At 44.0% G+C, this 26,657-nt stretch overlaps 1 protein-coding gene across 1 annotated transcript in view; it reads right to left on the bottom strand.

Annotated features, from left to right (window-relative positions):
• LOC122800348 (protein HIRA) overlaps nucleotides 1-26,657 on the bottom strand; it is a 1,504,941-nt gene that overhangs the window by 755,577 nt on the left and 722,707 nt on the right. The window contains exon 12 of the mRNA XM_044069797.1: nucleotides 8,186-8,271. Within this exon, the coding sequence (XP_043925732.1) occupies nucleotides 8,186-8,271 (86 nt within the window). The remainder of the gene's footprint in view (nucleotides 1-8,185; nucleotides 8,272-26,657) is intronic.

The following is a 26,657-nucleotide window of genomic DNA, read 5'->3' on the forward strand; positions in this document are numbered from 1 at the left end:
ATTGAGATTCCTGACATAGCTATAGAATGCTTTGTGGTTGTCTTTAGAATCAGTGGCAATTTTATTTTTGTAACTAGCTTTGGAGGATTCTAGGAGGGATCTCAGCTTCTTACCAAGGTTAACCAGGGAGTTCTTCCAATCATGGGATTTTACTCTTTTTTCATACAGTTTCTTTATTCTGTTGTACAGTTTGTTTATGGCAGTGGACCATCAGACTGGCTTCCTTTTTTTTTTTTTTGGAGGATAGCATCTTGGTTTTGTTAGGGATAGCACGATCCATGCACTCGTGTAAGTGCTTACAAAGTGGATTTGTGTAGGATTCAGCAGTCGTACCTCTAACTGTCCATCTGCATGGGTGTCGTGAAGTTGGCCACTTCTGTCTTAAGAAGCATGAAGTTGGCTTTGGAGAAAATTTTTACGGTGGTTTCCCTAATGGGGGTGGGGGTAGGATGTGGCTGTCTAGGGTGATTAGCTTGTGGTCAGACCTAACCAACGAGGAATTGACCTCTGGTGTGGAACACCGGTCGCCCATGTTGGCAATGACCAGCTCTAGGATATTGCTGCCCCTGGTGGGGGGTGTGGATAAGCTGATCAAAGGCGTTGGAATTTATGAATTCCGGAAGACATTGAGCAAAAGAGAAGGTACATGAGTAGTATTCCCAGTTAATGGTGGGGTAGTTGAAATCGCCCATTATTAGGGTGTTGGGTTGTACCCTAATATTTTCCAGTGTATCAAGAAATGAGGAGTGGGAATCCTGGGGTATGGTGGGGGATCTGTAGCAAGTTACAAATTGCATTGCAGTCTTGCCCAGAGTTAGTTGCACTTGGATAATCTAGGATGCATTATGCTGAGCAACTAGTTTGGAGGTGTGGACATCCTTAATGAATATAGACACGCCTCTGCCTTTACTGTTTTGGTCCAGGTTAGGTAGCTGAAAGGTGTGGTATGAATTATAGCCTGGTAATGCAGGGGTGCTCTCTGGAGCCTTGAACCAGATCTCTGTCACTGCACAGATGTCGATGTTCTCCATTTTAAGGAGTGCCTTGAGTGAATGCATTTTGAGGTTTAGATTTCTAGCACTGAGTAGTATTATCCTCAGATGTGGCTTGCTTGTACCTGTTACTGTGGTGAATTTGTCATTTGAACTTAGCCTAAAAAAGGCACTATAGGGGTGGCAAAGAGCCTTAGCCAGTAACTGGAATCCCAAGAGCAACAGGTGCAGGCCATCTCTGGCAAAGCATTGCGGTCTGTCGATCATGTCATCTCAGGCAGACACACACTGGATCCCCTTAGAATGACACCAGAAGCTTAGCCAATTGTTGAAGTCAATCATTTTGTCCTTGTATTGTGGTATCATTCAGGGTGATGGCAGGATGCTACTCAGGGCTAGGGTCATACCTGCCTGGGCTACAAAATCGGAGAGCTCCTCCATGTCTCTTGTCATGTAGTCCAGGGAGGTACATCTCAGGTCATTCACACCAACATGGACAATGACAGAGTCATATTTGTACTTGTTGTGGAATGACCTGAGTGCGTGCGTTATGTGGCAATCCTAGCACCAGACAGGCAGCTGACACTAACTTTCTCCTTGTTTAGCCTGGTGAGTGGAACATCAATGTGCCTGACTATAGGGTCACCTATGACTAGAGTTTTGGGTACATTGTTATGCCATATGGGCTGTGGTTGAGTGGCACACTGAGTTTGTGGGCTATGTGTCATTTGGGTTGTGTTGGGGGGGGTGGAGGTTGCTTGCGTTTCTGCTTTGGAGGTCTCTGTTGCTTGAGCAGATTTTTATTGAGAGCCTCTGCGAATGTAGGTGTGTGTTTTGTACTGCTGTGTGCTCATTTTGGTGGTTAAGTTTTGAGAGACTATGTGATGAGTGTGGTGTGGTGCAAGTGTTTATCTTATCCTCTTGACTGTCTACTCCAGTCTTGGGTAAAGAGAGCTTTGCTTCCAGTTTGGCTATACAAGTCCATCTCTCACAGGAAGAAATCAAGAAAAATACAGGAATTGTTATATAAACACAAGATATTTTTTTACAAGGGAAAAGAGAAGTAGTACTGAGTTACTAAAGCAGATTAGTAAAGGAAGACAGTAGTGTAATGACAGAAATAAAAAATGTGAAAGGGAAAATAGAAAACTCAGAGAAAAATTATGAATAGTGTAGTACAATATGTGCAAGAAATGTTTAAAGAAAAAAAAAGGTAGTGAAAAATATGGAAAGTAAAAAAGTTAACAGAAAAAGAGAATAAAGAATTGAAAAAGGAAATTTCTTTAAATGAGCCAGATTAAGTATTAGGACAAGTAAATATAGATTCAGCTGCAGGTTCAGATGAAATAGGGTATGAAATGCATAAAAATTTAAGGGACTGGCAAAAAATGTCAGTACTTCTTTACATAAAGCTTTTAAATGTCCTTTCAAAGTCTGTTTCTCCCTCTGTTCAAAATTGTACATGAATTTTCTTTTCTGTTTCCCTGTTAAATGTAACAAGAAAACATATTTTTGTGGAAAATATAAGAATGCAATAATAAAACATTAGTACGTAAAATCATGGGAAAATCTAACAGATGAAAAAAAATTAAAGCTATAAAAGTAAGAAGCAAATGATGTAATCAGAAAGCAGAATGTCAAGATTTTTTATGGAGACTAGTAATAGATAAACTGTCAGTAAAGGGAAATATTCCACATAAAAAATGACAGATGAGGCTGGAATTTACTGGAGGAAACTGGCAAAGGAACCAAAGTATTGGGAGTAAATAACTAAAGAGGGAAATATAACAGAATAAGACACCAAGAATTTATTTGGACTACATGTTAGAGACTGCCTTCCCTATCAAGGACTGATAGAGTAGAGACAAAGAGAAAGAAATATGGGGTCCTAAACAAAAGCCCAGCATTGGCAGACTTTTTAGTACAATCTAGAATAGAAGCTGCCATTAAAAAAAGGAATAATTAGTACCGCATATAAAATACTGCTTGACAACTATAAGAATCACTCATGGGAGGTTGGAAAGGATTGGGAAGAGAGACTGGATAAGCAATTCATGAAGAAACAATGGGGGGGATACACAGTGAATATAAAACCTGTTAAAATGCGAGGTTTTTGTGATATAAAAAATGAGACAACAATAAATCATTTCAAAACTTTTCCCACCTTTTATGTGACCTTTAACCTGTACAATTCAATTTAAAAACAAATCTGTTAGGGGAATAAAATAAAAAATGTACAATAAGCTGGTTGCATAAGTGTGCACACCCTTAAACGAACACTTTGTTGAGGCACCTTTTGCTTTAATTACAACATTCAGTCTTCCTGGGTACACACCTCCCATCAATTAAAGAGACTCTAATTAACCCCAAAGAAAGTTCAGCTGTCCTAGTAGGATTTTGCTGACATTTACTCAGTTGCCTGCTAAAGCAAAAGCCATGGTTCGCATAGAGCTTATAAAGCATCAAAGGGATCTCATTGTTGAAAGGTATCAGTCAGGAGAAGATTACAAAAAAATTTCCACAGCACGGAATAGACCATGGAACACAGTGAAGGCAGTCGTCATAAAGTGGAGAAAATATGGGACAATAGTGATGTTGGAAAGAACTGGACGTCCCTCCAAAATTGATGAAAAGACAAGACGAAAACTGGTCAGGGAGGCTGCCAAGAGACCGACAAGATATGGAAATTACGGACCAAAACTAAGACCCCTTCTCTTCTGCAGACTTGCAAAGAACTTAGAAATCAAATAAAAAAAATTATCAACAAAGACAGTATTAACTTCTGTTCAAACCCTCCCACTACCCTAAAATCTGACCCTAAAAAATTCTGGAACTCAATCAATCATATGCTGCATCCTGGAAACCCTTCCCCTCCCAACCTATGCCCAAATAAAACTTTGAAGAAACTGCCACTGAATTTAACAATCATTTTATTAATTCAATAACTACCATAATTAATGACCTCCCCACTAGTAAAAATACTAAAAAAAACACTTTCTCATCTTCCCCTCCTTCTAACTCTTTCTCTCTTACATCTGTCTCAACTAAATATATTAAATCTCTACTCTAAACTCAAACCCTGCTCCCCCTCAGCTGACTCTTACTTCATACATACAAGCTGCTGAACCCCTTGCCTATCCAGGATCCATCCTGACCAACCGATCTATCTCATGGAAAACTTTCTACACATTACCCATACATAAAGGAGGTAATTTGTCTAATATATCAAACTTCAGACTAATTTTTATACTGTCTCCCCTCTCCAAGATTCTTGAGAAATGCACTCACAAGCAGATGATGCAATACCTCCTCCAACAGAGCCTTCTAACACACACACACAACATGGATTTCGCCCCAAATACAGCACTACAACTGCACTAATATCGTTCATTAATACTGTATCACTGGCCTGAGACAATAATAAACTAGTCTCATGTCTGTTCCTTGACCTGTCCAAAGCCTTTGACACTGTCTCCCATCCCCTCCTCCTAACAAACTTTCTCACCTAAGATTCTCTCCTCCCACCATATCCTGGTTTTCCAGCTATCTCTCTAACCGCCAGCAAGCTGTTAAATGGCACTCTGCTCTTTATCCTCCCTAAGCGTCCCAATGGGTGTCCCCCAAGGATCCATACTGGGGCCACTGCTCTTCAATATTTTAACCAACCTACTTTACACTTCTTGTCCCAACTCCACACTTGTACAATATGCTGATGATTCTACAGTCATCACCATTGCTGACAATCCATCTGACCTCCACTCTGCTACCCAAGCATCATTCAACACCATAGAAACATGGCTTTGTGACAACAAATTCATTCTCAACCCTAAGAAAACTAAGCACCTTACTCTTCTTCCCAAAAAACCTCATCAATCTCAAAACAACATTTTCCATCCTATCTAGCAATAACACTGTCATTACCTCTGACCCTAGCACTAAACTGCTAGGAGTCATAATAGAGGATCAGCTTAAATTTGATCTCCAAATCACCATCTCTATCAAAAAGACTCACGAGAAACTCTAACTCCTTTACCGAAATACAACAAATTTAACCAACTCAGCCAGAATAACTCTCTCCCATGCATTTCTTCTTCCCACCCTCCTTTATAGCTCTCAATTATACACAAATCTTAACACCACACTCATAACCAGACTTGAAACTATGTATAATAAAGTTGCCAGATTTGCTGCAAACCATACCTACAAGACACACCATTGCCTAACTCTTAAACAATTGCAGTGGCTCGAATTCCCTCATTTGCTGCTACTACAGCAACTGTTAAATATACACTCCATCCTCTATCTGCCATCTTTCTGCCCTAGCCTTCAATCAATTATAACTAAATATTCTCCAACCAGGACACTACGTAGCTCAGACCAAGACTTCCTACAGATCTATAAACCCAAAACCAAATCAGGGTGTTTACTCTATAACTATAACCCTGCTACAACTTGGAACAAACTACCCCTAGAAATTAGGTCCCTTGACCAAACAAAACATTTCAAACTAGCCACTCGGGAATACCCAATAAAGAAATGGTCCTGCCATTGTAGCCATCCTCCATGAAACTACCTAACCCTAGCTTCTGTCTCTCATCCCTCCTTTCTCTTCCACTGTCTGTCTTAATGTTCATCTACCTCTCTGTCTCGTCGCTTAACCTCTACATGACCTTACTACTCCATCTGTACCTATACTGTATATAACTACTTAGGAATAATGAACACTGTTTTCCCTACATTGACATTGCACCTAAGTTTTTGTTGTAAGAATTCTGACACTGTACTCTACTGCTTTTCTGTATGATTTTGTTGTAAATGCTTTTTGCAGTTTGATCTCTAACATTTGTACCCAACTGTTTTCTGTAAAATTTAATTGTAAACTGTTACTTCTCTAAATAATTGTTTTAGCTGACAATGCAATTTTCTTGCTGACTGTATGTAAAATGTAAATACTGACTGTGGAGCTTTTCTCCTTGGGTCTCCACTGAAAACGAGCTAATGCTCAGCTGGACTAACCCAGTTAACAAATGTAAAACAATAATAATAATAAACACTGAAGGAGCTGCAGGAATTTCTGGCAACTACTGGTTGTGTACTACATGTGACAACAATCTCCAGTATTTTCCATATGTCTGGGCTATTGGGTAGGTTTGCAAGACTGAAGCCTTTTCTTACACAGAAAAACATCCAGGCCTGGTTAAAATTTGCAAAACAATACATCAAGTCTCACAAAAGCATGCGGGAAAATGAGTTATGGTCTGATGAGACCAAGGCTGAACTTTTTGGAAACAACTCCAAAAGTTATATTTGGCGCAAAAACACTTTGCATCACCAAAACACCATCTCCATGGTGAAGCATGATGGTGGCAGTCTCATGCTTTGGGGTTGCTTTTCTTCAGCTGGAACTGGGGCTTTAGTCAAGGTGGAGACAATTATAAACAGCTGCAAATACCAGTCACTTTTGGCCCAAAATCTTCAGGCGTCTGTTAGAAAGCTAAAGATGAAGAGAAATTTCACTTTTCAGCACAACAATGACCACAAGCATACATCCAAATCAACAAAAGAATGGCTTCACCAGTAGACAATTAAAGTTTTGGAATGGCCCAGCAAGAACCCAGACCTAAATCCAATAGAAAATCTGTGGAGTGAACTGAACAGGGCTGTGCACAAGCGATGCCCTCATGATCTGACAGATTTGGAGTGCTTTTGCAAGGAAAGAGTGGGCAAATACTGCCACGTCAAGATGTTCAATGCTGATAAACTCCTACCCAAGAACACTGAATGCTGTAATTAAATCAAAAGGTGCTTCAACAAAGTATTAGTTTAAGGGTGTGCACACATACAACCAGCTTATTGTACATTTTTTATTATTTATATTTTTCCCCTAACACATTTGTTTTTCAATTGAATTGTACAGGTTATAGGTCACCTTAAAGATGGGAAAAGTTTTGAAATGATTTACTGTGGTATCATTTTTTTATATCACAAAAACCTGGCATTTTAACAGGGGTGTGTACACTCACATCCACTGTATGTACGTCTCCGAAATATGCAACAAAATCTAGAAGATTTAGGATTCTTGCTTGAAAACGTTTACATAGACATTTTTATACTCCAAGTAGACTCCAGCAAATTTTTCCTCAAGTAGGCAGCAAATGTTGGAGGTGTGATGGGGAAGAGAGGTAATTGGGAACATTATTTTCTGGGAGTGTACTGAGTTGGCAGACTTTAAAGATTCCCTGCAGACTACTCTGTCAGAGATATTGGGTGAACAAATTGGTGTAGCTAAGGAAATTATTTTTCTGAGCTGTGATACAGAATCGGAGTTGCCTAGACATAGTAAGGCCTTGCTGAGTCTAATTATGGTGGCTGCCAAAAAAGTAATTACTAGAAAATGAAAATCAATGTCTAAACCAAATGTATTCTAAGTATCGAATACTGTAATAGAGATAAAAGAACTGAAAGTGGGATATTTAGAAAAGGGTAGGAGCAAATTACATAGAGAAAATTGGAAACAGTTACAAAAATACATGCAGAATAATTTTTTGGAAGAGGACTGAAGTTTAAAAGAAGGGAGGAATTGAGCAATTTATTTGGGAACATGTTAATATGGATTGTCTCTATATATCTACACATGTATGTTTACCCATGTCTTAACTGACAATTCAATAAAGGTGCTAAAGTATGTAATAAAAACATATTTCAGAGCTTGGTACCAAGAGAAATGCATTGCTTTATTGCTTGCTAAGTATTATGGAGATGCAAAAAGACTGAACATATGCAATAATTTTATGATATGATGTCTCTGTATTTGGTGAAACACAACGAGCACTCTTAAAAAAATAAATAAATAAAAGAGGGATGTGAGTTTTAGAACAGTAAGCTGAAACTTCCTAGTATAAGGAAAAGGACTGCATGACAAAAGTGATACTTCCTGTTATTAAGGAATGGGATCAAGTATTTTTAAATGAATCAAAAGGCAGCACTTCTATGAGAGTTATACAAAAACAGACAGTGTGCATATAAAACTCTATCCTACAAGAATAGTGTACAACTAATCCCCCCATAAAAAAGATTAAGGTGTAATATTACATAACTAATGTGCAACCAAAACATGCCAATTTAAAAGTACAACGCAAATCACTGTTTTTATACATTACATATGATTTTACAGAAGTTAAAGTGAACCTTACCCAGTATCTAACTGAGCTATGCAGAGTGGTGTTATCCTTCTGCGGCCATCTGCCGTCCGAGTTTCCACTTGCTTCTTTAGGAGATTCTGTTAAAAAAACAAGATTTAATTTAAATAAGAGGGAAACAGCTCCATTATACTGCTTAGTTATAAGACTGATTACTAGAAGGCTGTCAAATGCACTACTAATACTGTGTTTGTTTTGGCTATCACTCTGTAGCTTTTAAGACCTTTCACATTACAAAACCATGTCTTTCAAAATAACTAGTTTGCATTACCCATCATTCAACATTAAAAATGATGGACACACTCATAACATCTGTACAGTTTCAATTTCGTTTTCTTTATCATCAACACCCTTTTTCTTCCCTTTTCTACATCGGGAAGGAGTGTCATGTGATCTGCCACCATCTCTCTTGACCTTGTGCCACTCTCCTACACAATCCAGTCCATTACTCTGTTAGATGCCCTTGTTACCTCTTGCCTCATTTCAGTTTCTCCCAAATCATCTTCTGCTTTCCTGCACTTGTGCAATACCACCTTATTCTGTTCTCTCTGACCTGCTCCATAATTGTAACTACTATAATGTCCCCATTTCATCAGCCCCATGGCATGCATCCTACCACCCCATCTCAATCTCATCATCTCCATCACCTCTACTTTCCTCAACTGCTCTTCTTTCACTTTCCAGGTTTTGTTATCATACAGTAAAATTGGTCATACCACTGTTTTGTACACCTTGCTTGCCAGCTTTTCTTCTGTCACACACTACTTCTGGCACACTAAGAAAGGCTGTCTGCAGTCCCTCTGATTCTAGGTTTGATCTCCGCATTCTGACTTCCCTTCCCCTCAACCACCCCTCCCAGATACTTAACTCTATTAACTTGTTACACTATTTTCCTTCTATCTCAGTTTTCAGCTTAGTCTGCCTCCCCCATTTGTTGCCATGACAAAGTCATTGTCTATACTCAATTTCATCCATTTGTCTTTTGCTTTGCATTCCATTCCCTTACCATTTTGCTGAAACAAGCCGTTACGTACTCACCATAATGTTCAATGTAAGTAGTCCACCTCGCCTCACATTCTTACCCGTGGGTTTGGAGCCGAACCTTGGCTCCGACTCGGCCATACTCTAACTCGAAGTCTTCAATTGGCTCGTGGCCAAGAGGTAACCCATGCTGTACTGCTCCCTTTCCCCAGATCTTGTTTGCTGCAAGCTCAGGCAATCACACCCCACACACACAACACACAGAGAGGAAGAATCAGCCCAACAAACGGAGTACTGAAACCAGAACTAACCTCTAGGCCCTCCAGGAGGGGGAAGGCGGGAGGGTAAGAAAGAATGTGAGGCGAGATGGACTACATACATCGAACATTATGGTGAGTACATAACGTCTTGATGTTATGTAGTCCAATCTCACCTACATTCTTACCCATAGGACAGCGTCCCCAGCACCTAAACCTTGGGCGGCTCAGTGGAAAATACTCCTAGGCACTGTGGAACCAAAGGAAGATCTGCCTCTAGATATCAAATCCAATTTGTAGTGATTGATAAAGGTGTGAGGAGATGCCCATGTAGCCACAGCACAAACATTATACATAGACATCCTGGCCTGAAATGCCGTAGAGGTAGACAATGATCGTGTAGAATGACCTTTCACCTTAAAAGATAATTCCTTACAGCTTGAGGTATAAATGAAGGAAATACAATTAGCGATCCATCTGGATAAGGTTACTTTAGAAACAGGAGACCCAAGTCTATTGTCTGAAAACAAGACAAATAGCTGATCTGATTTCATAAGATCCTTTGTTCTATGTAAATAGAAACGCAATTGTTTATGAACATCCAGCTGGTGGAATTTAAATTCTGCCTTATTAGAAAATTCTGGGAAAAACACAGGCAGCTCAATAGACTGGTTGAGGTTAATAACCAAAGCAACCTTTGGCATAAAGGAAGGATTTGGTCCGAGGGAAACCCTTTCCTTGTGAAATACCAAGTAAGGAGGTCTAACTGACAAAGCTTGAAGCTCAGAGACTCGCCTAGCTGAAGTGATGGCTACCAAAAAGATTGTCTTCTATGACAAATATTTCAAGTCACAAGTAGCTACAGGCTCAAAAAGAGATGAAGTGAGACACTGTAGCACAAAACTGAGGTCCCATGGCATTACGGGATCAAAGACTGGGGGTCGAAGCATCATAGTGACCTTTAAAAATGCCTTACAAAGTCTCTGCGTCATTAGACTGGGTTCATTAGCGACATGAAAGGTGGAGATAGCCGCTAACTGAACTTTAATGGTTGCGGCAGCTGACCCCTGACTGAAAATCATGGAGAGAAATTCCAGAACTGATGAAATTGGTGCAGTGCAAGGGTCAATCTGCCTTTCATGAGCCCAGATGGAGAATATTTTCCATTTACTGGAATAAATCTTTCTAGTCGAAGGCTTATGGGAAAAAGACAGAATATGAACTACTTACGGAGAAAAATTATGAAGCCTGACTAGTGATGGAACTGGAGTAGCCAAGCTGTCAACCGGTGGGTCTAAAGAGAGGGATGAACTGCCCTGACATACGAGTCAATAGGTCTGTCTGTGGGTTCAGAATCCAGGGGTCGTCCATGAGATAGGGATGGAGAAAGGGGAACCAAATTTGACGAGGCCAGTGTAGAGCAATCAGAATCATTCTGCTTCCCAAGAATTGTGCTTTCTGAATAACCTTTGCTATCAGAGGAAAAGGTGGGAAGGCATAAAGTAGACCGGAGGGCCAATTGTGAACTAGAGCGTCCCTGGGTGTCTCGCCCGAAAGGGGATAAGGGTAAAGTAGCTGCTGCACTTGGTATTGAGGGGACTGGCAAACCGATAGCAGCAAGGCTGACCCCATCTGCGGAAAATCTGCTTCGCAACCTGTTTGTTCAGGGAGCACTCGTGAGGCATTAGAATAGCTCTGCTCAACCTGTCGGCAGTCACATTAGACTTCCCCGGAATGTGCGTTGCCACAAGAAAGCATTGGGAAGACACTGCCCACTGCCACACTCGAATAGCCTCTCTGCAAAGGGGATACAACTTGGTTCCCCCCTGTTTGTTCGGATACCATACACCGACATGTTGTCTGAATGGATTGCAATCGTCCCGAGAGGAAGAAAGGTCTAGAGTGCTTGCAACGCTAATAGCACTGCTCTCATCTCCAAGACATTGATATGCAAATGTATCTCGTGCTCTTGCCATGTGCCTTGGACTGTCCTGCCGAGATAAATGTCCCCCCACCCAATCTGGTCACCGTGACAACTGGAGGAGGTGGAACAAAGGGCTTTCCCACATTGAGATTGCTGTTCTGAAGCCACCAGCGTAGATCCTGCTTGCACTTGTCTGTAATCATAATAAGATGGGAAAGCGGAAGGTGTTGTAGGGACCACTGAGCAAAGAGCAGCCACTGAAGGAGCCTCGTGTAGTCTTGCAAGAGGGACTAGCATAATTGTGGCAGCCATTGTCCCTAACAATTTGAGAACCATTTTTGCCTTTACCTTTTTCAGTGGAAGCAACGCGTAGACCTGTTGTTGCAAAACCTGAATTCTTTCTTGTGGTAAGAAAGCCCTCATGAGCACGGTGTCCAACTCTGCGCCTATAAAGATGACATGCTGTGAAGGCAACAAGGCAGACTTTTCCCAGTTTAGTGTGATACCCAGTCATTGACACAGGGCAATGGTGGCTTCCCTGGTCTGTAGTAGTAGATGCCTGGTGGTGGCAGACAGGAGCTATTCGTCTAGGTACGGAAACACTTGGAATCCCTGACGTCTCAAGTGAGCCGTCACCACTGCCATACATTTGGTGAACACCATGGGGGCTGTGGTGAGACCAAAGGGCAGGGCTCAAAACAGAAAATGTCTGGCTCCCAGCCGGAAACATAAATGACTTCTGGATACCCTGCCCATCTTTATATGGTAGTAAGCATCCTTGAGGTCGATGGAGCACATCCATACTTTTTTCCCCAACAATTGGAGAATAGACTGTAAAGTGACCATTCAGAACTTGGACTTTTTTACATGGGGGTTCAAGTGGCTGAGATCCAAGATGGGTTTCAGGTCCGATGTTCATTTTGGCACCAAAAAGAATCTTGAGTAAGTCCCTAATCCGAGCTGGTCTGAGGGGACATGCTGGATGGCTCCTTTTGCTAGCAGCTTTTGAACTTCTGAAGCTGCGGAATCCCTTTGACTGGGTGGAGCATCTGGGATTCTCTTGGTTGGCAGGGGATGAGAAGAGAAGGGGATATGATATCCTCCGGAAATTATCTTTAATACCCACTCATCCTGGGTGATGCCTTGCCAGGCTTCTGGGTATAGCGAAATGCATCCCCCGACTGGCTTTGGAGAAGCACAGTCGGGCCTCCCATCAGGAGCGCTGGTAGGAGGAACCGCGAAAGGAATCATGGTCCCCCTGGTTACACGGGCCTCCTCTGCCTCTAGGGCGGCGTCTACCTGAGTTACCACCCTCTCCCCTGCCTCTGGAGGGGGAATCACTTTGTGCGCCTTGAAAAAGACCTCTGCAGCTTTCTGAACCACATTTTCCCTCCCTTCTGGCCCTTGGGATAAGGTCTAGAATGCATGGAAAAACGGACTCCCACGGCAGACAGGGTTTTTCTATCCTGCTCGCACCTAGTGACAGTATCCTTCACCTTGGTTCCGAACAATGATGAACCGTCAATGGAGGCGCTGGTAAACGTAGACTTGAAGGTCTCCGCGAAATTACACAGGCGTATCCAGGAGTGCCTCCTAAGAGAGACTCCTGAACTCACTGCCCTACTCGCTCTGTCGGCTGCATGCAAGATCAGCCTCATGGAGGAGTTAGTATTGGAATTTAGGGTAGACATCTGGCATTGACCTTCTGAGCCACTGCATCAGAAACGTTACCCTGCAGAGACTCTCCATGCTCTTTTAGGAGATCTCTTTGGAGCCGTGTAAAATGTGACAAATAGTTCAGCGACCGCAGAGTAAAGGCTGCTGAAGAAAACATACGCATCCCATACTGGTCCATGGTCCTAGACTCCTTGTTAGGGGGATGGACGGTAGATGAAGTCTCAGCTAGTTCCTTCTTGGTGGCCGCTGCCATCACCTTGGCATCTACTGGAACGCCCTTTGTGAGAAATTCCTTGTCAGCGGGGGTGGACAGAAACTTGTTAGGTCTCCTGGGGACTGGTTCCACAGTGTTAGGGGTTTCCCACACCCTTCGACAAACAATATCCAGGAGTTCATCGAATGGGGGAGAAACCCAAGAGGTGGAGGGTCGAGACCCAAAGGCCTTCAGGAACACCGACTCCTCCTCAGCGGGAGATTTGGAGGGCCAGTCGCCTCTCTGCTTCAAGATCTCCAGGATATCTGAGAAAGAGATATCTTCAGACGATGACTTGGGGGACCCCTCTGACTCCTCGAAGTCGGTGTCCAAAGTGATAGACTCATCCTGGGAGTCGATGTGCTTTCTCTTGCACACACTTTTTCTGGGGGGCTTCTCAGGCAAACACTCTGGGGAGACTTCAGAAAGTTGAAAACCACTCATGGAGGTATTCTGAGGCCTTGGGTCTCCGCTGTCCAAGGACAGGGTTGATAAGAAACTGATACCGGTGCTGGAGGGGGTAGAGTGTTGGTGCCATCAGATGCAGCTGAGGACCTGGCCAGCACGCTCTGCATGACCTCGAAAGCTGATCCCCCCGGCTCTGAAGAACTACCAACCGTGGAAGCCCTCGGAGCCGAAGGGATAAGGTCTGAAGCCGAGGGCCCAAGCTCACCCATGCCAAAGCACCGAGCGGGAAGCTCTGAGCCAAAGAAGATCGACCCGAGACCTCTCCCTCCGGTCCGATCGAGGAACTATGAGCCCTGGACCCCGCGGACAGAGCTGACGGGGTCGGAGTGGAGCTTGGAACCGAGATGCCAGGATGGGCTACAGGAGCTGACTTAAACGCATCAGACGGAACCGACAACTCTGGCTCTGAAGGCCGAGAAAGGCTCGGAGGAGGAACATATCAGGATGGATGGATGACAGGCTCCAGGGCAGATTGGGCTGGAGCCGAAAACAATTTGGCCAACACCGGTGACTGGAGCAGTCTCTGTACCACTCTATCTACATCATCGTCCGAGAGTGTCCTGGAGGACCTAGAAGATAAGATTGGAGATTTGGACCTCCCTACAGAAGGAGACGTATGAGAAGGAGAAACCGGTCTAGAAACTGGAGACTGGCTCCGAACAAGTATCTCCGTCACCGGCTCAGAGAGACTGGGAGCCGATGTTGACTTGGTCAATTCACCCACTTCCTTCGTCCCCGAAGCCAATAGAGCAGAGGAAGCTAAAGCAGACTTGGCAACTTTCTCAGGCGGCTCCAATAAAACTGACTGAGCCGGAGAGCGTTTTTTTTTTTTTGATTTAGAGGTCTTGTCTGCTTTAGAGGGAGAGGACTTAGAACTGGAAGCCCTCTCCAAGTCTTCTTCGAAGGAGGGTTTCAGTAATCCCTTCAGAATCAGTTTGTTCTTCCTCTCTTGAAGAACACGTGGGCTAAAGGCGTGACAGAGCATACAGGTTTCTTGGAGGTGGCTAGCCCCCAAGCAATACACGCACACAGAGTGCCCATCAGTAATAGACATTTTATATCCACACATCACATTTTTTGAAGCCCGAAGGCTTGTGTTCTTTTGTAACCTTAGACATATTGGTATGACACTGCACCCTATATCAGAAGACAAACCCGACACCAGCAACAGAAAAAACGTGGGAACTATGCCTCTACATTAAATGGTTATAGAACAATAAACACTACAGGAAAGAAAGGACCTCTAACTTAAACAGCTCTGACAAACAAGGGAGGTCTAGGTCCTCTAAGTTAAACGGCCCTAGCCCAAAGGGATGGGGCAACACCGGAACAAGCACACACAGGGAAACTGGGACACACACAACTAGAAGGGAGGACTACGTCCTCTAACTGAAACGGTCCTAGACCATAAGAAGGGAAGGAATGCAAATGGGATACTAAGACAAAAAGCCAAACAAGCTACACAAACAGTTTTTTTTTATCAAAAAACAGACACTAGCTATGAAAATAGCTTTTGGAGCAACAAACTACTAAAAAGTAGAAGAAAAGTTATACTTAGCCATAGCAAAGAGCGAGACCACGTCTGAGCTGTACGAGCGGCAAACGAGATCTGGGGAAAGGGAGCAGTGCAGCATGGGATACCTCTTAGCCACGAGCCAATTGAAGACTTCGAGCTAGAGTATGGCCAAGTCAGAGCCGAGGTTCGGTTCCGAACCCATGGGTAAGAATGTAGGTGAGATTGGACTACATAACATCTCCTGTTCAAAGTCTGCTTGTAATGTCACATCATCTGCATACAGCATCTTGTTGTGGTGTATCAAACAACATGACAGAACTCTTTTGGGTATGGACAGTAAATTTACTGTTATGAAGACAATTCCAGAATGTGGTGAAGATGCTCTGAAATTAATTTTTAAGAAGAGCTGCTTTGAGACTGGCTCTGGTGAGGACAACACAATCTGCATTATAAGATACAGTTTGTCTGGTAGTCCCAGCAAAGATCACTGAAGAGGAGTGAAAAGAGAACAGATCTGTGAGGTACATCTTTATAGGCTGACCCTCAGACATAGGTGTTATCATTAGGTTTCCTCTCTTGGGTGACTGGCACCAGCTAGTCCTGAGCTTTAATGATTTGCACTGAACTGCACAGACCTGTACAAATTTGCTGCTTGCTGAGGATGTCTGCATATTGCTACCTCCTACTGACTCAGTTGGACTGCATAACCTCTCTCCCGCCTTCCTCCCCAAACTTTCTTTTTCCAAGGTCCTATAAACAGCACAGATCAGCATGCGGAGAGACAACAGTCTACCATCGCTTCCATTGCCAGGCTTCCAGCACTTGGGTGTCCTAAGGTAGTGTAATAACTACCACATGCTCACTGAAAATGAGCTCTTGCTCAACCAAACTGCGAGAGGTTTAAACACATAACTAATATGGAGGCAGCCCTCTAAAATCCTCTGCATACAGTGAGCATCATACTACTTCACCTCCACTCATACAAATGCAACACTCAAACTATTAGCGCAAAAGAGCCACACACTGATATCTTTAAGTAATCAGTACAGAAATCTCCTACAAGAGCAGGCATCAAAGAAACCCCCCAAATACATCTACTACACACATTCTCCTTCCATCCACATGTCACAATCAATATAACATCCCTGAGCCTAAGAAGAAAAAAAACTTCTGGAAACATCCTAGTAACTGGTGACTCCACTGTGAAAGCATGCTGACTCCATTCTTGTCAGGATGAACAAGGACAGAATTACTGTTAGCTGTCTCTCAGAAGCCAGGCTTGCTAAAAAAAAAAAAAAAAAAAAAAAAAAGCCAGGCTTGCTGATATATATCAAGAGCTCTTACAACCCTTTCCTCCAGTAAGTACAATATTAACATGATCAGAATCCATGCTGATCAGAATCCATGCTGGAGTGAACAATCTGGCATGAAAACTCATGAACGATATGCATAAGGACTTGGTGGAACTTGCTACACATGCTTCCATCAAGGATAACACTCTGGGTCTTCAGTGCTATCCTCCCCTTACTGAAAATGATGCCTAGACTTAAACAAAAGATAACTTGTTTCAACAAATGGCTAAACACCTGGTGTCATACCAGGGGGTCCAGTAGATGTTTCCCCTAGGACGAGATGATTTTCAATCCTGCTGACTTTTCCAAGGAAGGTCTACATCAACTTCAAGGGCTTCCACAAACTACCCAAAGCTTTGTTATCCCCATTGTGCATTTTTTTGGCAGAGTTTATCCAATGAATACACCAACCTAAATAAAAATCAGTTTATTAATTAAGTAACATCAGTGTAGCCCTTCTCAATGCCAGGACCATTACCTGGAGGCACTTCAACATCTGGAACTTGTCCATGTTTGTGCAATAACAGAAACATGGTTCAAATGCAATGAGAGCACCACCTCGATACTTGGGTTCTGTCGCCTAGCACACCTTCAAGCCCACTGGGAATGAAGGTGGCATATCAATTTTCATCAAGGATTTTCCCCTTACAAACTGATACCTAATATCCCTTCAAGTGAACTTACCAAACTCCATCTTACACTAGGTTAAGTCGGACTTTCAACTTAAGAGTTTGCTACAGGTCCCCTTCCATGGTTCCACGTGACCAAGATGAGTTCCTACTGTTCCTAGAAAACATCCATATTAGAGATGGATCTCTAACACTAGCCCACCACAGACTGGAGTACCCTACACTTCTAATGCACGTTTCCTAGACTGGGTGACCACTGCCCTGGATCAAATGGTCTGTAACCCCCAACAGAGATGAAAATATTCTGGACCTAGTTCTCACACACTCAGCTCCAGCCTGCTCCCTGCTCATGGTTGGTCACTCAGTTAAGTCTGATTACCTTTATCCTCAGAACATCCTCTCCCATGGTTATTAACACTACCCTCTTTAGAGACTTAAAAAGATAAACATTTACAACTGTATAACAAAACTGTAACATTAGATTACAACTGATGCATAATGTTTGCAACTGGGAGTGTGTCAGTATGGTTTGTGATGTAAAATGCTTGCAACTAGGATTGTCAGTGTAGCTTGTTTCCATTTATTTAAATGTATGACTACTTATGTTCATAAGTGACGGTTTAATAAAGATGTTTCTTGTTTAAAAAAAAGGGGGCAGGAATTGAATAATTTATGTAATGTTGCTTAGGTTATATAATATTTAATAATATATGTGATGTATAATGTTTGTTAATGTTAATTTGTTAATGCAGTTTGATTACTTTTGTATAAATGCAAATTTGCCTATGTCACAAGTGATAATTCAATAAAGGTGTTAAAAAACGAAACATTATCCCAAAATGAAACAGAGATGTGTAGCCACCTCTGCCAAGGACCTTTATTCTCATTTAGACCCAGTGGACCAAATAGTGACAAATTCACCCCCCCCCCCAGGTCAATAGATATAAATCAACAAAAGTAAAATTGTAAGGACAGCAGAACATCTCATCACAATGAGAATATAAAATGCCACAAATAGAAATTGAAAGCAGCTATTAAAACCAGCAAAGACTCTTCCAAATATAAGCTTGCTTCTGAGGGTCAGGAGAATTACAAGTCCTCCTTCAGCTATGTTAGAAAACAAGAAGTTATGTACTCACCATAACGTTCGATGTATGTAGTCCATCTCGCCTCACATTCTTACCCGTGGGTTCGGAGCTGAATATCGGCTCCGACTCGGACGATTTTACTAGCTCAAAGTCTCTCATTGGCTGGGCTAAGTGGGTATCCCATGGTGCACTGCTCCATATCCCCAGATCTAGTTTGCTGCGAAAATCATTTGTACTCCATACACACATCACATCCATATAAACAATAAACTAATCAAAGGGACTCTGTAGGTGACAACCTGACCTACAAATCCTCCAGGCAGGGTGAAGGTGGGAGGGTAAGTAAGAATGTGAGGCGAGATGGACTACATACATCGAACGTTATGGTGAGTACATAACTTCTTGATGTTATGTAGTCCTATCTCGCCTACATTCTTACCCGTGGGACAGCATTCCTAGCACCTACATCCTGGGTGGCTCACAGGAAAATACTCCTGAGAATTGTGGAGCCAATGGAAGACCTGCCCCTAGAGACCACATCCAATGTGTAATGAGAAACAAAAGTGTGAGGAAAAGCCCAAGTAGCTGCAGCATATATATCATCCATTGACAATCTAGCTTGATAGGCTGTGGATGTAGAAGCAGCCCGAGTAGAATGTGCCTTGAATGGAAATGGCAAATTTTTACCTCCTGCCTGATAGATGAAAGAGATACAATGGGCTATCCATCTAGACAGCGTGACCTTGGATACCGGAGAACCCATTCGGTTTTCCGAAAAGGAGACAGAGTTGGTCAGATTTCCAGATATCTTTTGTCCGGTGTAGATAGAAGCGTAACTGTCTATGTACATCCAATTGGTGAAATCTAAATTCTGCCTTATTAGAAAAGTGGGGGAAGAAAACAGGCAACTCAATGGACTGATTCATGTTAGACATGGAAGCCACTTTAGGAAGGAATGAGGGGTTTGGTCTAAGAGAGACCCTATCTTTATGGAAGATTAAATATGGGGGTTTGATGGAGAGGGTTTGAATTTCCGAAACCCGCCTCACTGAAGTGACTGCTGTTAAGAATGCTGTTTTCTATGTCAAGAATTTTAATTCACAGGTAGCTGCAGGCTCAAATGGTGGTAAAGTAAGGGCTTGTAGAACAAAATTGAGATTCCAAGGGCATGATAGGTTCGGACACTGGGGGACGAAGCAACAGAGCATCTTTAAGGAATGTTTTGCATAGTATGTGTGCCATCAGACTAGGTTCATTCACTATGTGGAAATTGGATATAGCCGCCAGCTGAACTTTGATGGTGGCTGATGCGGACCCCTGATAGAAAAGCATAGACAAGACCTCCAGAACTGAATCTATTGGAGCTGTGCAAGGATCAATGCCTCTAGTATGTGCCCAGATAGAGAACCTTTTCCATTTACTAGAATAAATCTTTCTAGTGGATGGCTTATGAGAGGACGATAATATATGGACCACTTCCGGTGAAAAATTATGATGTCTGACTAATGATGGAAGTGGAGTAGCCAGGCTGTCAACCGGAAGGTCAGAGAGGGGAGGAACTGTCCCGACGTGTGTCAGTAAATCTGGTTGAGGGTCCAGAATCCAAGGAGTGTCCACAATGTATTGTTGAAGAAAGGGGAACCAGACTTGATGAGGCCAGTGTGGAGCAATCAGAATCATTCTGCTTCCCAAGGATTGCGCTTTCTGAATCACCCTTGACAGCAGGGGAAATGTCGGAAAAGCATAAAGCAGACAGGAGGGCCAATCATGAACCAGAGCATCCCTGGGTGCTTCCCCCTGTGGGGGGATCAGCGTGAAGTAGTTGCTGCATTTCGCATTGAGAGGGCTGGCAAAAAGATCACAGCAAGGCTGACCCCATCTGCTGAAGATTCGCTCTGCAACCAGGCGATTCAGGGACCACTCGTAAGGCATAAGGATAGCTCTGCTTAGCCTGTCCGCTATTATGTTGGACTTCCCCGGAATGTGCGTTGCCACCAGAAACCATTGGGAAGCTATTACCCAATGCCACACTCGCATAGCCTCTCTGCACATACCACACTACTGACATGTTGTCTGAGTGTATCGCAATAGTCCCTAGAGGAAGAACTTTCTGAAGTGCCTGCAACGCAAGAAGCACTGCTCTCATCTCCAGGACGTTTATATGCAAATGTATCTCGTGTTCCTGCCACATGCCTTGGACTGTCCTGCCAAGATAATGCCCCCCCACCCCATCTGGGAGGCGTCCGTGGTCACCGTGGCTTTCCCCTGTTCAAATTGCTGGTGCACAGCCAACAGAGGTCCTGCTTGCACCTGTCCGTAAGATGGGATGAGACAGTGGGAGTCTTTGGAGAGACCACTGAACAAAGAGGAGCCATTGAAGAAGTCTCATGTGTAATCTCGCTAGAGGGACCAACATGATAGTTGCTGACATGGTCCCTAGGAGTTGGAGAACCAGTCTTGCCTTCGCTTGTCTCAGGGGCATCAGCATGTGTATTTGTTGTTGTAATACTGCGATCCTTTCTTGTGGTAAGAATGCTCGCATTCGAATGGTGTCTAAATCTGCTCCTATAAAGGTGACATGCTGTGAGGGCAATAAGGCAGATTTTTCCCAGTTTACTGTTATGCCCAACTGGTGACATAGATTGATGGTAGTGTCCCTGGTCTGAACTAGTTGATGTCTGGTGGGGGCAGTAAAAAGCCAGTCGTCCAAGTACAGAAACCCCTGGAATCCCTAATGTCTCAAGTGAGCCGTCACCACTGCCATACATTTGGTGAACACCCTGGGGGCTGTGGTGAGACCAAAGGGCAGGGCTCGAAACTGGAAGTGACTGCCTCCCAGCTGGAAGTGTAGGTGACTCCTGGATGCTCTTGTCCATTTTGACATGGTAGTAAGCATCCTTGAGGTCGATGGAGCACATCCACACCTCCTCTCCCAACAATGGGAGAATCGATTGTAGTGTGACCATATGGAACTTGGACTTGTATACGAGATCTAGTATGGGTCTCAGGTCCCCTGTTCTTTTCAGCACCAAAAAGAATCTTGAGTAAGTCCCTAATATGATTTGGTCTGAGGGGACATGTTGGATGGCTCCGTTTTCTAGCAGCTGCGAGACCTCTGAGGCTGCTTGATCCCTTTGACTGGGTGGAATGTCTGGGATTTTTCTGACTGGTGGGGGTGCTGAAGAGAATGGAATGAGGTAACCTCCGGAAATTATCCATAATACCCATCGGCCCTGGATAATGCTCTCCCAGGCTTCCGGGTACAAAGAGATTCGACCCCCGACTGGCTCCGGATAAGCACAGTTGGGCACACCCTCAGGAATGAGAGTATGGAGAGCCACAGAAGGAGTCGCGGTCTCCCGAATTGCGGGGGCCCCTTCTGCCTCTGGGTGATGTCTCCCTGGATAACCCCCCCTCCCCTGCCTCTGGAGGGGGGTTCACCTTGTGCGGCAGGAAAAACCTCTGTGATTTATTGAACCACATCTTCTCCCTCCCCTCTGGGCCTTCGGATAAGGCCTAGAAGTAAGGGAAAAACGGACCCCTACGGCAGACAGGGTCTTTCCCTCTTGCTCGCACCTGGTGAGGATGTCTTTCACTTTAGTCCCAAACAAGGAGGAACCGTCAAATGGGGCGTCAGTGAAGGAAGACTTGAAGGCCTCTGCAAAGTGACACAGGCGCAGCCAAGCTTGCTTTCTAAGGGCGACCCCTGAGCTTGCTGCCCTACTCGCTCCCTTGGCTGCATACGAAATGAGCCGCATGGACGAGTTAGCAATGGAGTTGAGGGTAGAGACCTGGGCGTTAACTGTCTGAGCCACCGCCTCACGTATGTTACCCGCAAGAGTATCTCCCAACTCTTTGAAGAGATCTCTCTGGAGCCGAGTGAAGTGAGACAGATAATTCAGCGACCGTAGAGTGAAGGTTGCTGAAGATAGGGTACGCTTCCCGTACTGATCCATGGTCCTAGACTCCTTGTTAGGAGGATGGACGGATGAAGAAGACTCTGCTACTTCCTTCTGGGTGGCTGCCGCCACCACCATGGCATCTACAGGGACTCCTTTGACAGAAACTCTTTGACCTGGGGGGCGGAAAGGAATTTGTTGGGACGCCTAGGCATGGGCTCCACAGAATCTGGGTTTTCCCACACTTCGACAAATGAGGTCAAGAAGTTTGTCGAAGGGTGGAGACACCCAGGAGGCAGAGGATTAAGCGCCAAAAGCCTTAAGGAATACTGACTCCTCCTCGGAAGGAGCTTTGGAAGGCCAGTCACCTCTTTGTTTCAGTATCTCCAGGATATCGGAGAAGGAAACATCATCAGAGGATGACTTGGGGGACCCTTCCGATTCCTCGAGGTCAGTATCGGTGGTGAGAGACTCATCCTGGGAGTCTATGTGCTTCCTCTTGCACAATTTCTTTCTAGGAGGCTCCTCAGGCACGAACTCTGGGAGACCCTCAAGAAAGTTGGGGACCGCTCATGGGGGTATCCTTAGGGCCTGGTGCTCTACTGTCCATGGATAGGTGAGTATCAGAAGCTCTCACCGGGGTGGTGGGGGACGGAATGACCGACCCGGGTGATGTAGCTGACGATCTGGCCAGTGCTCTCCGCATGGCCTTGAAGGCCGGTCCCCCCGAGTCCGAGGACGGGCCGGCCTCCACCGGGATCGGCGTCCCACGAGCCGATGCACCGAGTGGGAGACTCTGAACAGACAGATGTCCCGAAGTATCCCCTTCGGGCCCGACCGAAGAGACCCAAGTCCCGAACCCTGTGGACGGAACCGACATGGTCGGAGCCGAGGTCGGCACTGATAGACCCTGAGGGGGTATTGGAGCCGGCGCAGGAACATCACTCGGAGCAGAGCATACCGGCTCCGATGACAAGGATGTGCTCGGAGGAGGAATCATCAAAACGGTCATAGGAACTGGCTCCGGAGCCGAGAACAATTTAGCCAACACCGGCAACTACAGGAGCCTCTGCACCACCCTATCAACATCCAAATCAGAAAGCCTGGAGGATTTGGAGGAGAGCGATGGAGATTGGGATCTCTTGTCAGGTGAACCATGCATCACACTGGGCGACCGGCTCCGAATGGGTTCAAGAATGATAGGAGCCGATGCCGATTCAGTTAACACTGATACCTCCTGCGGCCCCGAGGATAGTGGAGCCGAGGAGGTAGAATCCAATACAGTAATCTTCTCCGGTGGCTCCGAAGTGGCAGATGGAGCCTGAGACCTCTTCTTAGCCTTGGAAGCTTTGGATTTTGACTGAGAACTGGAAGCAGAGTCTATAGCTTCCTCAAACGATGGTTTTAGAAGTCCCTTTAATTTTAATTTATTTTTCCTCTCCTGGAGCACCCTAGGACTGAACACATGGCAAAACCTACACGACTCCTGTAAATGGATGGCTCCAAGGCAGTAAACACACACAGAGTGTCCATCCGTGATGGACATCTTATATCCACACTTGGAACATTTTTTAAAGCCAGAAGGCTTATGCTCCTTCTGATCCTTAGACATCTTATAACTAGCGCTAAGGGAAACCACCTAGACACAAATCACAAAAAAGGGCGGGAACAACACACAAAGTAGAAACACCAGAAAAAACTCTACTCGACACAATCTAAGAACCTCTAACTGAAACGGTTCTTCTAGGGGACACACAGACAAACACAATCACACTAAAAGTTTATCTAACAACAGAGGGGAGGACTAGGTCCTCTAACTAAAATGGGCCTAGCCCGCTGGAACAGTTAGGGATACCAAAAAACACAACTACCACACTCAAACTCCGCAACAAGAAATAGCTATCAAAATAGCTTTTAGGTCTGAAATATCAAATTTCTCTAAGAGAAATAGCAAAAAAGAAGGTACTTAGCCACAGCCAGCGAGACCACGTCCGAGCTACACAAGCGGCAAACGAGATCTGGGAATATGGAGCAGTGCACCATGGGATACCCACTTAGCCCAGCCAATGAGAGACTGAGCTAGTAAAATCGGCCGAGTCGGAGACGATATTCGGCTCTGAACCCACGGGTAAGAATGTAGGCAAGATAGGACTACATAACATGTAGGGAATAACTCGCATCACTTTTCAGAACTTATCTAAAATGGCATCTTCAAATCCTAAAGACATTGCCAACATATTGGCTAAAACGTTTACTGCAAATATCTCCCTGAAACTGTCATCCCCAATCCCAATTTATATGATTTGCCCCCCCCCCCACTATCTCAAAGAACCATATCCCTGAAGAACAGTCCAAGACCAAAAATACTTGTTTAATGGGTCCCAGCATAATTTTGTGTTGGTTTATGAACAGTGTAAAATAAGCCCTTGCTGATCCCCTCCTTACGTAGCCCAACCTAAGCCTTCCAGAGGCAATGCTCCAAGATCAGTGGCACACTGCAGTGGTAGTGCCGCTTCATAAAGGTGAACTCCCACTGACACAAGCAACTGTACATCCATTAACCTTACTAGCCTTGTTTGCAAGTCCCTGGAATGTATCATCACTGACCTCATTAACCATGCCATTAAGAATTTAATCATACTCGACCTGCAACAATTCAGATTTGTTAAGGGCTGTTTATGCTTCCTCAATCTTGTGAGCTTCTTTAAAAAGATCACACAGACCACGAACAATAGACAGATTGCTCATGCTGCCATTCCTGGGTCTAACAAAGGCATATGAGACCATACCAAATGATGGGATTGCAAACAAGCTAACAGCCTTAAGCATATGCCCCTTTGTGGTAAGATAGACTGCAGCAGGCTCAAGGTCAGAATGCATGTTTTCAGGGTTGTCAAAGCTCCTAAGTTAAGGAAAGGTGACGACTGGTTTTCCTCAGGGGTCCATTTTAAGCCCGCTCCTTTTAGGCATTTATTTCTCCAATCAACATTGTCAACAAAGATCGCTGGCTAACTAAGCTCACAAATGACTGCAAGTTCCTTCAAGTGGAACTATCACATTACGTTGTACACTAAAAAAGGGCTCAAACTGCTAATAATAGCTGTTCTTTTCTTCTCTCTCGTCTTTACAGTTAATGTACGCCTCTGCAGCAACTCCCGGAACCCAAAAAGTGCCCTTGCATGGGGAAGGAGCTGTGTACCACATATAAAGAATAAATGTATGTCATTACCCTATAATATCATTGATACATTTTTACTCTGTAGTTCTGAGGCTTAGTTGTAAAGTGGCATGCACACTAGCTAGGGACAGCTCCGCTAATATCCTCCCTTGTCTAGCCCTATGGTAGCCTGTTGTCTCTAGTTGTTCCTTTTCCTTTGCAAGCATCACCAGTCTCTATGCTTCCCAGTAAAGTACAGAAAGCTCTCACTAAATCCAGCTGAAGCATATTAGATAGTATTGTGAATATGGCAACTCTAGAATATTTATTCTAATATTTGAAATGTACCCAGTAAAGCAGTGAACTCTTCCTCCAAATATAGACTGCGCCTACTAATGTGCATTTGAAACACAGTTACTTTACTACTAACCTGTGTTATTTTTTCACTCTGTTTTTGGTAGTCGAAGGTTTGTTGGCAGTCTGGTTTGACCTGCTTTGTTTGCCTTTGGTACACTCGGGCTCACTTCGCTATCCTACCCCATTATACCTAAACTTATAATCTTATAACTCCATCCACTCTATTACTCCATCCAACCACAATCCATTCTCCATCCTTTCTTATCTACACCAAATCCAACTCCCTCCTTCACACACTTCCTACTGTACTTATACTCGAACTCTACCTTCCAATTTCTACCTATCCTTTTCCCTTCTTAATTAACTTGTATCTCACTTCCTATTTAATAGTCATATCTACTTTCCCTGGCTCTTACTCCTCCTTACTTTAATGCCTCAACCTGGCTGACTTCTTTGAGTCAGTCACCAGAGCTGTGGATGACAGCAAGGCAGATCATACAGCCTACATTGATCTGGCCAAGCCCTATGATACCATTCCCCACTTAGGAATTATTGAGTAACTCACCAAACTAGACATCAACCCCTATATCACTAGGTAGGTTGCAACTTGGCTCACAGATAGAACCCACAGTGTGAAAGTTGTGGACTCCAAGTCAGACTGCAGACCAGTCATGAGTGAAGTCCCACAGGGACTAGTCCTGGGTCCTCCTGTTTGGCATCTACTTCTCAGAAGTCCAGGCCAACATGGAGGGACTCTGGCTGACCAAGTTCACAGACAACTGCAAGCTGGGAGCCATTATTACCTCCTCAAGTGATGTAGACATCCTACAGAAAAGGTCTCACTGAGACCAATGACTGGTGTTGAAACAATGGCCTTAAGCTCAATGCCAAAAAATGTGTCATCATCC

Source organism: Protopterus annectens, chromosome 4.part0 (assembly GCF_019279795.1).
Source record: "Protopterus annectens isolate FY-2018-M chromosome 4.part0, PAN1.0, whole genome shotgun sequence".
NCBI lineage: Eukaryota > Metazoa > Chordata > Ceratodontiformes > Protopteridae > Protopterus > Protopterus annectens.